Source organism: Panthera uncia (assembly GCF_023721935.1).
Source record: "Panthera uncia isolate 11264 chromosome B3 unlocalized genomic scaffold, Puncia_PCG_1.0 HiC_scaffold_1, whole genome shotgun sequence".
Classification (NCBI taxonomy): Eukaryota; Metazoa; Chordata; class Mammalia; order Carnivora; family Felidae; genus Panthera; species Panthera uncia.
In genome coordinates, this window is record NW_026057582.1 from 105,022,589 (window position 1) to 105,038,400 (window position 15,812).

Consider the following 15,812-nt stretch of genomic DNA (forward strand, 5'->3'; position numbering starts at 1 on the left):
TTTTTTTTTGATAGCTAGAGCAGGGGGCGCTGCAAACTTTTTCTGTTGAGAGACAGTACATGTTTTGTTTTTTTAAAAAAATTTTTAACAACTATTTATGATTGAGAGACAGAGAGAGACAGAGCACAAGCAGGGGAGGGGCAGACAGGGGCAGGGAGACACAGAATCTGAAGTAGGCTCCAGGCTCTGAGCTGTCAGCACTGAGCCCAATGCAGGGCTGGAACTCACGGACTGTGAGATCATGACCTGAGCTGAAGTGGGACGCTTAACCGACTGAGCCACCCAGGCGCCCCTCTCCCAAAAATGATTTGATGAAAATTTGTGAGACCAAATATTATCCCAAATCCTAAACACTCTTTTCCATTAATTAGGTGATAACTTATATGACCTGTCAACTGTCAGAATATGCCTTAGTCTTCTCATCTATAAAAGAGTGCTTATATCCTCTCTCCTTAATCTAAGCATTGTTCTATTAACAAATACAAAATAATATGCAAAAAGCACTCTGAAAAGAAAAAAAATATTAGGTATTATTATCTAAACTATCTGGAAGACTATCCTCTTGCTTCTGAGAAAACAGGGACAATAATGACGATTAAAGAACTATAGGCTTCAGGGGCTCCTGGATGGCTCAATTAAGTGTCCGACTCCCAATTTCGGTTCAGGTCATGATCTCATGGTTTGTGGGATCAAGCCTCATGTCAGGCTCTGCACTGACAGCTCGGAGCCTGCTTGGGATCCTCTCTCTCCCTTTCTGCCCCTTTCCCGCTCGTGCTCACTCTCTCACTCTCAAAATAAATAAATAAACTTAAAACAACAACAACAAAAAGAACTATATGCTTCATTTAAAAACTGGTAAGTGTAAGGTACCCTCAGATGGATCATCTCACTTGCTCCCACTTCCCCCTTCCAGAAAGTCCATCATTCCAAACTCAAAAGATGTGTACTGTTCAACTTACCAGCAGCGCCTTCTTCTGATATTTTATCAGCACCATTGTTACCGGTGCCACTGGGGCGAACTATACTGGAAGAACTTTGATAATTAAGCTCAGGAAGACAATCAGCACTTCCTTTTGCACTCTCGCTCTCTGATACTGTAAAGATTAAAATGAATCATTAAGATAAAAGCTATGTACTTCATAGAAGGTATAAAGAGAAGAAGCTTTCAGTTCTAAATATTTCTATCTTAAAAAAATTTTTTTTTAAAATATTTATTTATTTTTGAGAGAGACAGAGACAGAGCACGAGTGGGGAAGGAGCAGAGAGAGGGAGACACAGAATCTGAAACAGGTTGCAGGCTCTGAGCTGTCAGCACAGAGCCCGATGAGGGGCTCGAACTCACGAACTGTGAGATCATGACATGAGCCAAAGTCAGACGCCCGACCGACTAAGCCACCCAGGCACCCCCTAAATATTTCTATCTTAAAATAGGTGATTAGAAAATACCAAACACCTCTACATCTATTTGTCAATCACAAGTAGATGATTGCAGTTATTTGAGGCCTCAAGACGTGTATCAAATTACTAAGTACTGGTCATGTGTGAGGTCCACACATTTTGTATTTCTTTTTGGTTGTGAAACACTGCTTTTGATGGAGGTGGCCAAAGGGGAAAAATAGAAGTCACAGACCATTAACAAAGCATTACATAAAAATATTGTTAAACCTTAGAAAAGAGCCACTGTTTGTAGTATATTTGTACTACGAGAAGAGAATTTGATTGGAGAGTGTTGTGCCACTGAGACGAGACACTTTACACATAAAGTATTTGTGTGTTGGAACATTAGGTGGTGAAGAGAGCCTGTAATGTGAGGAAAGAGGAGTCATAATGGGAACTTGGAAAATAAAATCAGTACTGTTATACTTGAAGCCACTTGTGTTTTCCGTTAATAGACTTACACAAATTTATACAATATCAACTTAAATAATACCTACGGGAACTAGAATCACTCCCTTTCTTATCTTTTTCTTCTTGAATTTCTTCAGTAGATATATCCCCTCTTCTAACTTCATCCTTAGATAATGAATTATACCCAAGATCAGACTGGCCACCTAGGAAAAAGAGAAAAAAAAAAAAAGAAACAAAAACCCTCTGCTGTTCATCATAAGCTTCTTTAGTGAGAACAACTGGATTTAGGAGCAACACACTAGTGTTTAGACTTCCTGATGAGAAATTTTCTGGATAACTTACAATTGAAAGCATTATTTTGTCAGCCCCCCTCCTCCATCTCTACTAATGCAAGAGAGGGATGATCGCAAAGTAACATTTCTGGCTCCACACCGCAGTCAAAAGAGACTATGTACATTCACACTACTGTCTGGGATCCTAAAGGTACAGACTAACCAGATGTTCTTTAAGCCCATGACCTTTCCAGGTTAAAGTCTAAGTTCCAGCTAAGCAATGGAGAAGAAAAATCTGCAGGGAATTCCTGACAGAACATTCACACGCAGATCACTGAACCCAAATGTATAAATGATTCTACCCAAAAATCATTTAGGTTTGGGTTTATTTAAATTTATTGATAGGTAATTATTTTTCTGCAAGTTCAACAGAATGATTACTGAATTGCACTTGAGTACAGATACATGGGAATGAGAAAAAAATGTGTCACTGTTAAGCAAACCCTGCACTGATAGAAGAAAACTTCTAATACATTGCTGTTCAAGAAGTCCTCTGTAATTTTCAGCAAATTGTTTTCACTAGAATAGCATCAAAATACAAGGTTTTAAATCCTATTTCTCCATCTTAGGAGACACGATTTTAAGCAAACCACTCAACCTTTTGGTTTGGATTTCAAGTCTCCAGATTTATAACACACAAAGCAGTTATGACTATATGAGAGAGGCTATATATTGAACGGTTTTATAAACCTATAAAGAACTGTGTAAAGAAACTGTATTAAGTATCACTAGGTATTTACTTTAAAATTATAATTTTGAGTTTGTATTTTTTCTAATCAAACTTTTGGCTCCATTTGTACAGAAAATACAAATTTAAAAATATGGAGATGATCATGATGGAAATTCATGCTTTTGTTAGATTCTGCAATGCTTTAAAGTAAACTTTTCAAAAGCCACACTTAAAAACAAAAGATAGAGGGGCCTCTGGTCGGCTCAGTCAGAAGAAGGTGCGACTCTTGACCTTAGGGTTGTGAGTTCGAGCCCCACGTGGGGTGTAGAAATTACTGAAATAAAAATAAAACTAAAAAATAAAATTGATTTCTTCATTTTTAAGAGAGAATGCCTGAAGATGACTACTATAACCCGGATTAATTCATATTGCATGATCAAAATATAAAACCAGCCAAGTAAGAACAACTATGAAAATTACACTGCAACACAATTTGCTTACATTCATTACTCTTAAAAGTAGGCATAAAAGGAGACAGACCAAAATAATGTTACCATATGTAGAGAAAGAAGCCTTCATATTTTGTTATTAATGCTTAGATTTTTAATTTAAAATTTCTGTCTGTTAAGAGGTGGCTCTTACACTATGCACAAAAGTCATGTATCTTTTTTAACTGTCCTAATGAAAAGAACAGAATTATTCAACAAATTTCAGTGTGTCAGTTTTAATTCTTAGAGGAAGATTATGTACAAATCTGATATTTTAATGAAATTAATGGCATCTTCAGTGCTAGAAGACTACAAGCTTTATATATATTTGAAAAGTTTTTTATAATGCCTTTTTATTTTACTATAGTATAAGAGTCACAAGAAGCTGGCAAAATAATACAGTACAGAGAGTTCCTGTGTACTGTTTACCCAGCTTCTCTCAATGATACTATCTGACATGAAATATAATACACTGTTAAAACCAGGAAGTTGATGTTGATATGTACTATTAACTCAGATCAGGGCTATAAAGTTTCTCTTTAAAAAACCTCTAATAACATTTTCACAATTACAAGGAAGAATTTATCCTTAAAAATTACATGATAAAGATATCTGTGTGCTATCCAGAGTTAATTGGATTATCATCGGCTAAATACTTGAATAAACTCTCACACTTTTATTTCTATTCAAATAAAGAATGAATAAAATAGCATGTAATTATTAAACACAGTATCAAACCAAATGCCTATCATATAAAATTAAAAAGTGACAGTTAACTTAAATACATCATTGAAAATTAAAATCTAAAAAAGACAGATGAGCAAATCTAGTTTGTAAAATGTACTGTAATAAATGTATACATAAGCACACACAAACCTGTACTAGATCTATCATCAGTAGCATATACTTTGATTAAACCCGTATTAAAAGGTGCCTGCTCCACAGTTTGTGTCCCATGACCACTATCCATGCTGCCATGACTAATAGCATCCAGGTCACTGCCATCTGCTTAAGAACACAATGTGACAGCATTTTACTACTCAGGGAGATACCAAAAATACACATTAGTTGTCGCTCAAGCTAATAATCCACTAATACTGAACACGAAATGTGCCACATAATTAGCAAAATACAACTATACCAACTATAACTATTGTGAATTATTACTGAACACTAAAGCAAGATCACCAGAGCTTCATAATTAAACAGTTCCAGGAAAAAAGTGAAATTTGGTGTCTTTCAAAGGGGAAAATACTCTAATATTAGAATTTGCTTAATGGCAATAAAAACTAGAAAACATTTAATATTTTGAAACTATGTAAAATTTCTAAAGAAATGTAAAGTGTAACTAGTCAATGAATTTTTTTTTTAAAGTAAAACATATACATCCTTTAAGAACCTTTAATTACCTGAGAGAGTTGTTTGTGATAAGTGTGCGTGTTTCTTTAAAGCTCTTTTGAACTGTGCTACTCCTAAAACAACGTTTCTTACTTTTGTCCAAAGAAAATAGCCACTGCGACTTCTTGAGGGCCAAGTACTTTCCAGAACAGCCTATGCATTCAACAAAATAAAATAATTAGTAAAATAACATTGATAAGTGAGTGTACATTGGCTTTATAGTTAAGCTAAAGAAGATCTAAATCGATTGTACAACACAAAATAGAATAAAAAATCTTATTTGGTTTACAAAATATACTTTAGTACTCCAAAATTAATGCCAAACAAGGCCTGAATCAATGATTTCTGCCAACAAATTAAGGGTGTATAATCACAAAAGTTATACTTTTTCTCCACTAAATCAAAGTAATTACCTTATTATAATAACCATAAGTAATGGCATTGGGGTCAATACCAGCTTTCTGCATTTCGAAAAGCACTCGAACTGCAAGCACGGGCTGATCATACTGTCCACAGAGCTGCATGAGAATGCGGTAGCACACCTGAAACACAAAACGCAGAGTGTACAGAAACAAAGTACGCATGAACATAAATCCAAAATAAAGTAATGCTTTTTATTTCATTTCTTATAGTTGCTATTGTTTCTCCCGTTTTTAAGTCTTTAAAATAATGCGTTAAAAAACATGTTTAAAATACATGTATTACTTTTTTTAAGTTTATTTATTTATTTTGAGAGACAGAGAAAGAGCACTGTCAGCACAGAACCTGCTACAGGACTCAGACGCACCAACCGTGAGATCACGGCCTGAGCTACAGTTGGATGGTTAACCAACTGAGCCACCCAGGTGCTCCTAAAATGCATTTGAAAAAAACTGTTACCTCATCAGGGGGATCCATCTTCTTTGACTGCATTTTTTTAAGCACATCATATGCTGTTTTCAGGGCCCTGACTTTTGAATGACATACTTTCACATAAGCTGGCAGACAAATAAACCATAGTCCGTAACAGTGACGCAGTAGACATCTAGACCACATTTGGGGAATGGAAGAATACTTCTTGGCAATTTTATGGGCTGATTTAATTTCCTAGAAAAACAATGCAAGGATCTCATTAATAAATATACACATTTAAGTATTCTTATTTATTAACTGAATGCTGAATAAGGGCAGGTCATATGCTTTTATAATATTTCGCTCACAAAATCTGTCTGTAATTACTATACAGTCAAGCCTCTGCTTGAATGTGTATTATAAGATGTGTAAAATAAAATTCTAAGATAGGAAAATTAGTTAATGTTTTGAAGTCACATTACTATGAATTCAGGACGCCTTGTGGAGCATGATAACCTACTCATATATACGGGGCAGTAAAATATATTAAGAAAGAGTATCACATTAATTTTGTTCTAATACTTGAATATATGAAAAGCACAAAATTGTCAAAGTACCTGTTTTGTTCTTCTGAACATGGGAGAAGGGCTACTAGGACTACTTGATTTTGAAGGCAATTTGTTCTTTCGTGTTTGTAGAAATCCTTCAGGTCTCTCAAATAAATTGTTTCTAAGAACTGGAAATCCATTATAGCTGTTTTTGAAAAGAAAAAAAAAATCTCAAGCACACATAGATGATCATACTGGTTACAATCTAAAAAATATTCTGACCAATATTTCAACTATTTTTCTCCATCAGACAATGATATATACTTAACAAATATTCATGCTAATGTTGCCTTGTAATAGTCAAATACAAACTCAAGTATATATTTTAGAGCTAAAAAAGCAAAATATATTTAAATTTTGTTGAACTTGACATCAAACCCTAAAGTAAATCAAGCAAGCTTTGTAAGTTAGTATTCATGTAGATACACAGCAAACATATCAGATAATATGATGGTAAAAGGTCCACCAAATCAATACGCTTTCAGACAGGACAGTCATTAAAATCGCTGCTTTAGATTAAAATATTACTGTTGAACTGTCCCCTTAAAAAGATACAAATAACGTATTAGTGCTCCAGGACAAACATATTATTATGAATTGGTTTATCACGTTAGTTAAGTAGGTTCAGGCCCTCATTTATGAGAAAGAAAATTGAAGAGGTTGGAGAAGAAGAAAAGATTAGAATGAGCGGCTCAATGAGGAGGTGGGCCTAATGTGGGTGCTAGAGCAAAGTATTTTGGGAATTTAAAAGGTAGCAGCAGCTAGGAAAAAGACATGCTTTTGAAAAGAATAGAAGAAGCCCCTGAGCATCACAATGAACCTACTTTAAAATCTTCCTAAGGGCATACAAATAGTTTCAATTAACTGAGAAAACCAGTTATAATAAAAGATAGTAAACTATATCTATTATACATTACTATAGGCAAATTCAGTAAAATGAAAAAATATTGATAAATATTGAATGTTAAGTAGGAATAAAATAGCAAAGGAGTTCAGGAAAACTATGCCCCTTAAAAAATTCATTGTATGTACATGTGTGATAATGAGACCATTCTGTGTGTCTTATGGAAACTTGCTTGCTACCTTATCATTTTACACAGACAATGTAAGAATATGAGTCGCCTCTCACTAAGAGGACCCACTGTACTCATTAAAGACATTTAAGTTGTTTTTCCAATGATTGGTATGATTACACCAGAATTATATTGTTAGTCTCAATTCAAAGAGTGACTTAGATTCTTTAAAAAATAGAAACTTTCCAAGCTAAGCAATTTTTTATTAACGTAAATCTAAAAGTTAAATTTTGAAAAAGTTAAAAGCAAATCATAAAAAAACAAAACTTTATTAGTGAAACATGTCTCCCCACAAAAGTCTTAGAAGTATAATATACCAAAGGGATCAAAGATATGAGATCTTGTTTAGAAAGAAAAAAAAAAGTGAGAAAGAAATTAGGAGAGAGATTTTGAACACCTTTGACAAAAGGCAGAATTTTAAAAAGTGATCTGAGCAACTTCATCAATAGACAAAAAGTAAGGGCAGGAGCCAAGCGGCCTATGAATTAACTGACATTCACAAACACCTGTTGCACCGCTTTTTTGTCTGTAAAAGGAAGAATTTAATCCGAGTTACAAATAAGGATGTTCTGAAAAATCCTTTTTCAATGAAAATAAACTATGACCTAATCAGTGATAGATGTGAAATGGCTTTAAAGTAAGAAAATATTATTGGAGAAAGAAATCATTTATTATCTAAAACGAAATATCAGGGGCGCCTGGGTGGCTCAGTCGGTTAAGCGTCCGACTTCGGCTCAGGTCATGATCTCACAGTCCGTGAGTTCGAGCCCCGCGTCAGGCTCTGTGCTGGCAGCTCGGAGCCTGGAGCCTGTTTCAGATTCTGTGTCTCCCTCTCTCTGACCCTCCCCCGTTCATGCTCTGTCTCTCTCTGTCTCAAAAATAAATAAACATTAAAAAAAAAATTAAAAAAATAAATAAATAAAACGAAATATCAGTTTAGGGGCACCTGGATGGTTCAATCGGTTAAGTGACTGACACTTAATTTCAGCTCAGGTCATGTTCTCACCGTTCCTGAGATTGAGCCCCGAGTTGGGCTCTGCACTGGCAGCTCAGAGCCTGCTTGGGATTCTCTCTCTTCCTCTCTCTCTGTCCCTCCCCAACTCTCTCTCTCTCTCAAAATAAATAAATAGGGGCACCTGGGTGGCTTAGTCAGTTAAGCTTCTGACTTTGGCTCTGGTCTTGATCTCATGGTTTGTGGGTTGGAGCCGCCCCGCGTCAGACTTTGTGCTGACAGCTCAGAGCCTGGAGCCTGCTTTGGATTCTGTGTCTCCCTCTCTCTCTGCCCCGCCCCTGCTCATGCTCTGTCTCTCAAAAATAAATAAACATAAAAAATTAAAAAAAAATTTTTTTAAATGTTAAAGAATAAATAAATAGGGGTGCCTGGGTGGCTAGGTCAGTTAAGCATCTGACTTTGGCTCAGTTCATGATCTCACGGTTTGTGGGTTCAAGGTCCTGCATCGGGTGAGTTCGAGCCCGCTTTTGACTCCACATTCTCTCTTCCTCTCACTCTGCCCCTCGTGGGATTCTCTCTCTCCCCCTCACTCACTTGCATGCTCTCTCTCTCTCTCAAAAATATAAATAAATAAATACATACATACATACCATTTATTAGAAGGAAATACCATTCTAAGTAAAAATAAATGCATACTGGAAACCACCTCTAGTAGATAACAAGTGTATGCACATAATATACCTCTAGATACACAGATTATAATATATCTAACTCTATCATAACCCTATCTCAGAACTTTCCTCTCTTTTCCACTAGACTTGAAAGCAGTAAACAATGTATCATTCAAGTCTATGTCCCAAGCACTCAGCACAGTGTCTGAACAAACTTCCTGAATTAACAACGATCAATTCCCAATAGTTCTGAATTTCCACAGCTTAAAAGAAACACTCACAAAAAAATTAATAGCCTAAAAAATTGTATCGTCAAAATCAAGGCCACAAATATTGACTCTATTTCAATTTTTGTAAACAGATTACATTAATCAATATGTGTGTGGGGAAGGGGATGAAAGGGAGGAAATCAGCTTTAGTGAGAAACAAAAATCAAAATCTATAATAAAAGTGCTGCATTTTGGTGGGGTGAGTCCTAACTGAATTTAGCCAACATTTATGAGAACAGATACTTATGTAGATATATAGAGCTTCCCAAGTCTAGATTATGCAAAATTATAATTCTTTTCTTTTTATACCTCAAAACTTAATAATGGATGTGGGATAAGCTTGCTTACCACCTAAAAATTAGGAATCTGTAAAGTTTGGATTTTTGAAAATACCACAGTCCTTAGAAAGCTACGTCACAGATGATGGATTGCTTCTCTCTTTCAATCTCAAACATTCTGCCTCTTGAATACCTGTACTGTAAAGGGGGTTCTTCACCATTGGGTAGATGGGGGATCTCAGGTGGTGTTACAAAAACAGTATGTTCACTTTTGAAAGATTCATCCAGTTCTATAAGTCGCATTTCACCACTCTTGTCCATATCCACCTGAAAAAGTTTAAAAAACATACATTAAAATAATACATTGGTTAGCCAAGAGTTTGTCTATGGGGAATGGTTAAATAAACCATTTACATAACTGGATACTAAAGAGCTATTAAGAAGAAAAAAAAAGAGCAAGTTCTCTATGCACCACTAAACAAGACTTCCAAGATAATTAAATAATAAGGTGTAGAACACTGTATATAGTGTACTGTCTTTTGAGTAAGAGAGAAAACTAAAAACACATATTCATATTTTTGTTTGTATTCACATAAGGAAATATTAAAGAATATTATGAAAAGCAATTACCTGTATGGGGAAGGGGAGATGAACAGAATGGACAAGGATGGGATAGGACCCACATTTCCCAATGTGTACCTTTTTATATTATTTTGCATTCTGAATCATGAGAATGTACTCAAGAAGTAGTATTTTTAAAAATCCACAAATACATGTGTGTATTTGTTGAGAATACTGGGATCTTTGTTTCATTTATACTCAATATAACATATTTCCCTAAGTTCTTCCAGTTTAGGTGGAAGCATAACAGAGTTAAAATTCCAGTCATATCAGTATTAAAAGTACTGTAGTAGTATAATTTCCCCTAGATACTCTATGGCAAGGTAATAGTAAAAAAACTGAAAACAGAGTCCAAATTGCCCAAAAGGAGCTCATGAACAAAAAAGCACACATCAACATCCACTGGAAAAAAAACAAACAAGAAAACCAAAATGTCATACGTATCACAAAAATAACCCACAGCACTTTATTAGGATGGAGAGAATATCAAGTATCACTTGGAAATAAACGGGAGGACAAGAATTATTAACAAGTCAAATCTTTATTTTTTAAAAAATTTTAAGGTTTATTTATTTTTGAGAGAAAGACACATAGTGTGAGCGGGGGGAGGGACAGACTTTGAGGGAGACAGAATCTGAAGCAGGCTCCAGGCTCCAAACTGTCAGCACAGAGCTTGATGCAGGGCTCGAACTCATGAACAGCAAGATCATGACCTGAGCCAAAGTGAGACACTTAACCGACTGAGCCATCCAGGTGCTCCAACAAGTCAAATCTTTAAGATAAGGATTCAGGGCACAATCTACCAAAAAAGGACAGGGATAGCTTTTAAATTTTTCTAACTCTTATAAAAAAGTTAAACATTCAGAGTGTTCTTACATTAAGTGTTGGTTATAATTTCATAGTATGACATGCTGTAATCTCCAAGATTAAAGAATGTTTTTAATGGTAAATCCGTAAAGTGAACTAAATAACAATAAAGATGGTGTAGAATGACGACATGAAAAAATGTTCACAAAATAATGACAGTTGAAAAAAAAAAGCATACTATATATATAGTATGATTCTAATTTTTAGGAGTGAATATATATGCCATATATAATACATATTTCTGTATATATGGGCACATATATACTTTTGTTCGTTTCTCTCTCTCATACACACTCTTATCAAATGTTACCTCTGAGTAATGGTATTACTGCAATTACTTTTCTTCTTTATATTGTTATCTTTCAGCTAAAAAATAATAAATATGTATTACTTAAGGAAATTTTTTAAAATGTTTTTTTTTTTTTGAGGAAGAGAGCGAGCATGAGCAGGGGAGGGGCAGAGAGAGAGGGAGACACAGAATCTGAAGCAGGCTCCAGACGCCGAGCTGTCAGTACGGAGTCTGACGTGGGGCTTGAACTCACGAACCACGAGATCATGACCTGAGCTGAAGTCGGACATTTAACTGAGCCACCCAGGAGCTCCTAAATATATATTACTTTTATTGGTTTTTCAAATATTACAAAAGTAATAAATGCTCAGAATAAAAACTTAAAGTAGAATACGTTGGAAGTCCTGCTTCAGATTCTGTGTCTCCCTCTCTCTCTAGCCCTACCCCTCTCACACTGTCTCTCAAAAAATAAATAAACATTAAAAAAAAAAAAAAGTGTCAGTGGAGGGAGGGGCAGGGAGAGAGGGAGACACAGAATCTGAAGCAAGCTCCTGAGGTGGGGCTTGAACTCACAAACCGTGAGATCATGACCTGAGGCGAAGTTGGATACTTAACCAACTGAGCCACCCAGGCACCCCCAAAAAAAATTAAAAAAAAAAAAAAGAATACGTTGGAAGTTACCTATGTTTTCAAAAAACAGGCAAATGAATAAACTATGATAAATGGTTGGAAAATACAATCACTAAAAATTAAAATAGTAAAGATCACATAGACTTCTGGTTGAGTAAGACAAATTAAACACAACAATTTACCTTCAATCCCTCTTGAAATCTCACCAAAATGAGAAGTAAGGGACTGAAAAAAAAACCCAACGAAGACAAAATGAACTGGAGAGAGGACAGTAGCGCAGCTGGAGTTCAGAACATTTCAGAAGCTGCAAAGTAGACTGATGTGACCCGTGAAAGCTGAAAGCCACATCTCTGGCACTGGGGAGGGGATAAAGGAGAGAGCCAAAAAAGCAAGCCATTTGCTCTGCAGAGTCCCAGAAAGGTCGGGAATTAAAAGTGCTTGATGACCCGGAAGACTGGAGTACACATGGGGCGGAAGCAGGAGAATTAGTTAAAAGCCTACATTCAAGGACTCCCAGATCCCTGACTCAGCCCAGTGCAGTTAGGCTACTACCTCTCCCCACTGTGGCCCGAGATGAGGTTGAGTCTTTTTACGTGAACCAGAGGGACTCTAGACTTGAAGATATCAGGCAGAGCTGTGGGAGATGAAGGAGGTTAATAAAACAGGTGAAGTGAGTAAAAGCCTACATGTTACAACAAGGGAAAACCTCAGTTACCTTCCCCACTGAGCTGGGAGAATACTGGCAGTCAGGCTGACAGTCCTCAGGCTAAAGACTGTAGATACCTCTCGGGGAAACTAAAATAGCCTAAAAGAAAAAAATTATAGACACTGCTCAAACAGGGCAGTGAATGAATGAATAGTTGAGTTCCTCTATGATCATCAATCTCATACCTAAGGAAGCTCCAAGTTTCAGCTTCCCAGAAAAGCTCCAATGAGTTCTTTGTTCCTCACTGAAATACCAACCAAAGATCACATGAGGAAAGCCAATCACTTGGAGGACAAAACAAACAAATATTAAAAGTAACATCTGAGTAAAAAATAGACACAATGCAGGAGGAAAAAAACCCTTCAAAACAACTAAAATAAACAAGTCTACATCCATGATAAGAAGATGCTATGAAGAAGAGACGTAACAAAAATTACAAATATGATAGCAGAAATAAAAAGTTTATTATAAAGGATGAAAGATAAACTTTAGGAAATCTCCCAGAAAGTGGAGATGAAAAACAGAGAGACAGAAATGGGATGAAAAAATATAAGAAAATTAAGAGGATCAGGATAGGAAGGCCAATAATCAAAACAACACATACTTCAGAAAAGGGAACCAAAGAAATGGAGGAATGAAAGGGGATGTAGGAAAACTGCCCGGAATCTGAAGAAAATGGGGCCACAGAGTAAGTAGAAGGGCCTGGATGTGTTCAACTCAGTGAAGAAAAGCCATCTACCAGGCATATCCTTGTGCAACCTTAGTAGAGTATCAAGGATCTTAAATGCTTTCAGAGACAAAAAGAGATCAGGTATGAAAGGTCAGAAATGAACATGGCATTAGACCAGATGTTATACTCAACAGTAACAATCAAAGCTAGAAGACTTCAAAATTTTACTTCCAACCAAATTAGCAATCAAATCTTAGGGGAGAATAAAGAAATTTACAGACAAGTAGGGCATCAAAAAATGTGAATCTCCCACATACTCTCTCTAAGCTACCAGAATTTGTGCTCCACCATTAAAAGGAAATATGCCAAGAAAGAAGTTATTGAAGCCAGAAAGCAGGGGTACCAACTCCGAAGAGAAATCAATATAAGTCCCAAGATGATGGTGAAGGAAAATCCCAGGATGACAGACTAGAAAGCAATCAGTTCAGATTGGAATACACATGGAAACTTCCAGGAAAAAAAAATTACGGATATGTTGGAAAAATTGAGGTTAGATTTTTCACTTTTGTGAGTTTGGAAGAGTTTGGAGATGAATTAATAGTAGACATAAAACAAGAAATACAGCATTAACTTCAGAGAAAATAAAATCCATGCATGAAAGTACATCTAATTATAATATATTACAAAATACACATATGTGGTCTAGCTGGGATTACATACAAAGTAACAGTAATATTAACACTGAATACCAGGACACCTGGGTGGCTCAGTCAATTAAGGTCCGACTTCAGCTCAGGTCATGATCTCACCATTCATGGGTGTGAGCCCCATGTCAGGCTGTGTGCTAACAGCTCGGAGCCTGGAGCCTGCTTTGGATTCTGTGTCTCCCTCTCTCTCTCTCTCTCTCTCTCTCTCTCTCTCTCTGCCCCTCCCCCGCTCACGCTCTGTCTCTCTTTCTCTCTCTCTCAAAAAACAAATAAACATTAAAACAAAAAACCACAAGCACTGAACACCTCTTGACCAAAATTCATTATAATGACAGTGGGAGAATTCAGGTGGTATGGTAGATAAGACATTAATGTACAATACATAAAATGATAAACAACAATAAAATCACATTATTTGGAAATCTTAAGGTAAATGAAGAAATTGCTGAAAGAGAAAAGTGGTTGCCTTTGGGGAGTAGAGACTAGGGGCAGGAAGGAATGGGCCTGAAGCTTGGACAATTATCTGACTTTTTAAACTGTTGTTTTGCTGTGTTAAAAATGAAAATCTCCTTTTATGAGATTTGGCAGCGATATTAAAAATGCTTATAAGATCTGGTTATGTAAAAAATTAGGAAAGTATGTATGATAATTATGTAAAAAACACTGACAGTAAATGTGAAATGGTATTAGGGTACCAGGCTTTACAGAGTTTTTTTCTCACTTTTATTTCCCACACTGTTTCTTCAACATTTAATAAAAGTGTTAAAAATTAAACTTTTAATAAAATCATAGAGCACCTGAGCCCTTATTAGCAAACTAACAATATTTTAAAAACATTAGGAATATGTCAATTATAACTCAAAATCATAGGTATGCCTAAGTAGGATACGGTGTCCATGGGCAACCCAAGAACAAATGAGAAGCTCTACCCACAAATATTTTATGCAAATGATATGTGGTTAATCTAATTACAAGGGCACCACTGATAATGAAAAAGAAGAGATGGACCAGAATGAAAAGGTTAAAACAAATACCTAAGGTCACTGGAAAGAAAGCTGGCAACCACTCCTGTCTCCATGATGGAACATTACAAGAGAACTGCTTGTCTATGGACATCATATGTTTTTATTTTATTATTATTTTTAAAATAATTTTTAAATGTTTATTTTTGAGAGAGAGAGAGAGAGAGGGAGGAAGGAACGGAGGGAGGGAGGGAGAGGGGCAGAGAGAGAGAGACAGAAGGAGACACAGAATCCGAAGCAGGCTCTAGGCTCTGAGCTATCACCACAGAGCCTGACGTGGGGCTTGAACTCATGAACTGTGAGATCATGACCTGAGCTGAAGTCAGATGCTTAACTGATTGAGCCACCCAGATCCCCCCATGGACACAATATGTTTTTAAATTTTTATTTATTTATTTTTTAACAGCTTCTTCTTCTCCAGACCTGTGCCTACTTCCTACTCCCCAGCCATTTTGCTCACAAAGAAAAAACCTGTTTATGAGCACAACTGCTCTAATTCTCAGTATCATAAAGTCTATTAAAATATTAAAATTTTGCACCACAGATTCAGTACCTTGGGAAAAGATACTTCTCTTAACTTGTATACCAGTAAAATCTCATTTCAACATTATAAAAACAGCCATGCTATACGTCCTACATGCATCAGTTGGCCATTTCTGTCTTTTGGAAAGCACAGTGATGTCTGCCCATTAGGAGAAAAAGAAATCCAACACCCATGACAGGATAAAACTAAAAGAATTTTCATATTCTCTTCATATTTTTTTCCACATTAATATGCTCAGAAAACACTGCAGACAGATGCTTGGGAGACTGAGAAAAATCTTACCAGACTATCTGTTACACAAAACTGCCCTTAGTGGGGCACTTGGGTGGCTCAGTTCA

General features: G+C 36.0%; 1 protein-coding gene across 9 annotated transcripts in view; it reads right to left on the reverse strand.

The window, feature by feature from the left end:
- Positions 1-15,812, reverse strand: part of DENND4A (DENN domain containing 4A) — a 133,888-nt gene that overhangs the window by 36,181 nt on the left and 81,895 nt on the right. For 3 of the 9 annotated variants that reach the window (XM_049613771.1, XM_049613769.1, XM_049613777.1), the window contains exons 15-22: positions 9,612-9,745; positions 6,185-6,320; positions 5,616-5,822; positions 5,150-5,278; positions 4,748-4,889; positions 4,215-4,346; positions 1,935-2,051; positions 960-1,094 (exon numbers count right to left, since the gene is read on the reverse strand). In XM_049613771.1, coding sequence (XP_049469728.1) covers positions 960-1,094; positions 1,935-2,051; positions 4,215-4,346; positions 4,748-4,889; positions 5,150-5,278; positions 5,616-5,822; positions 6,185-6,320; positions 9,612-9,745 — 1,132 coding nt within the window. The remainder of the gene's footprint in view (positions 1-959; positions 1,095-1,934; positions 2,052-4,214; positions 4,347-4,747; positions 4,890-5,149; positions 5,279-5,615; positions 5,823-6,184; positions 6,321-9,611; positions 9,746-15,812) is intronic. The other 6 variants (XM_049613770.1, XM_049613772.1, XM_049613773.1 and 3 more) reach the window with 4 other exon arrangements.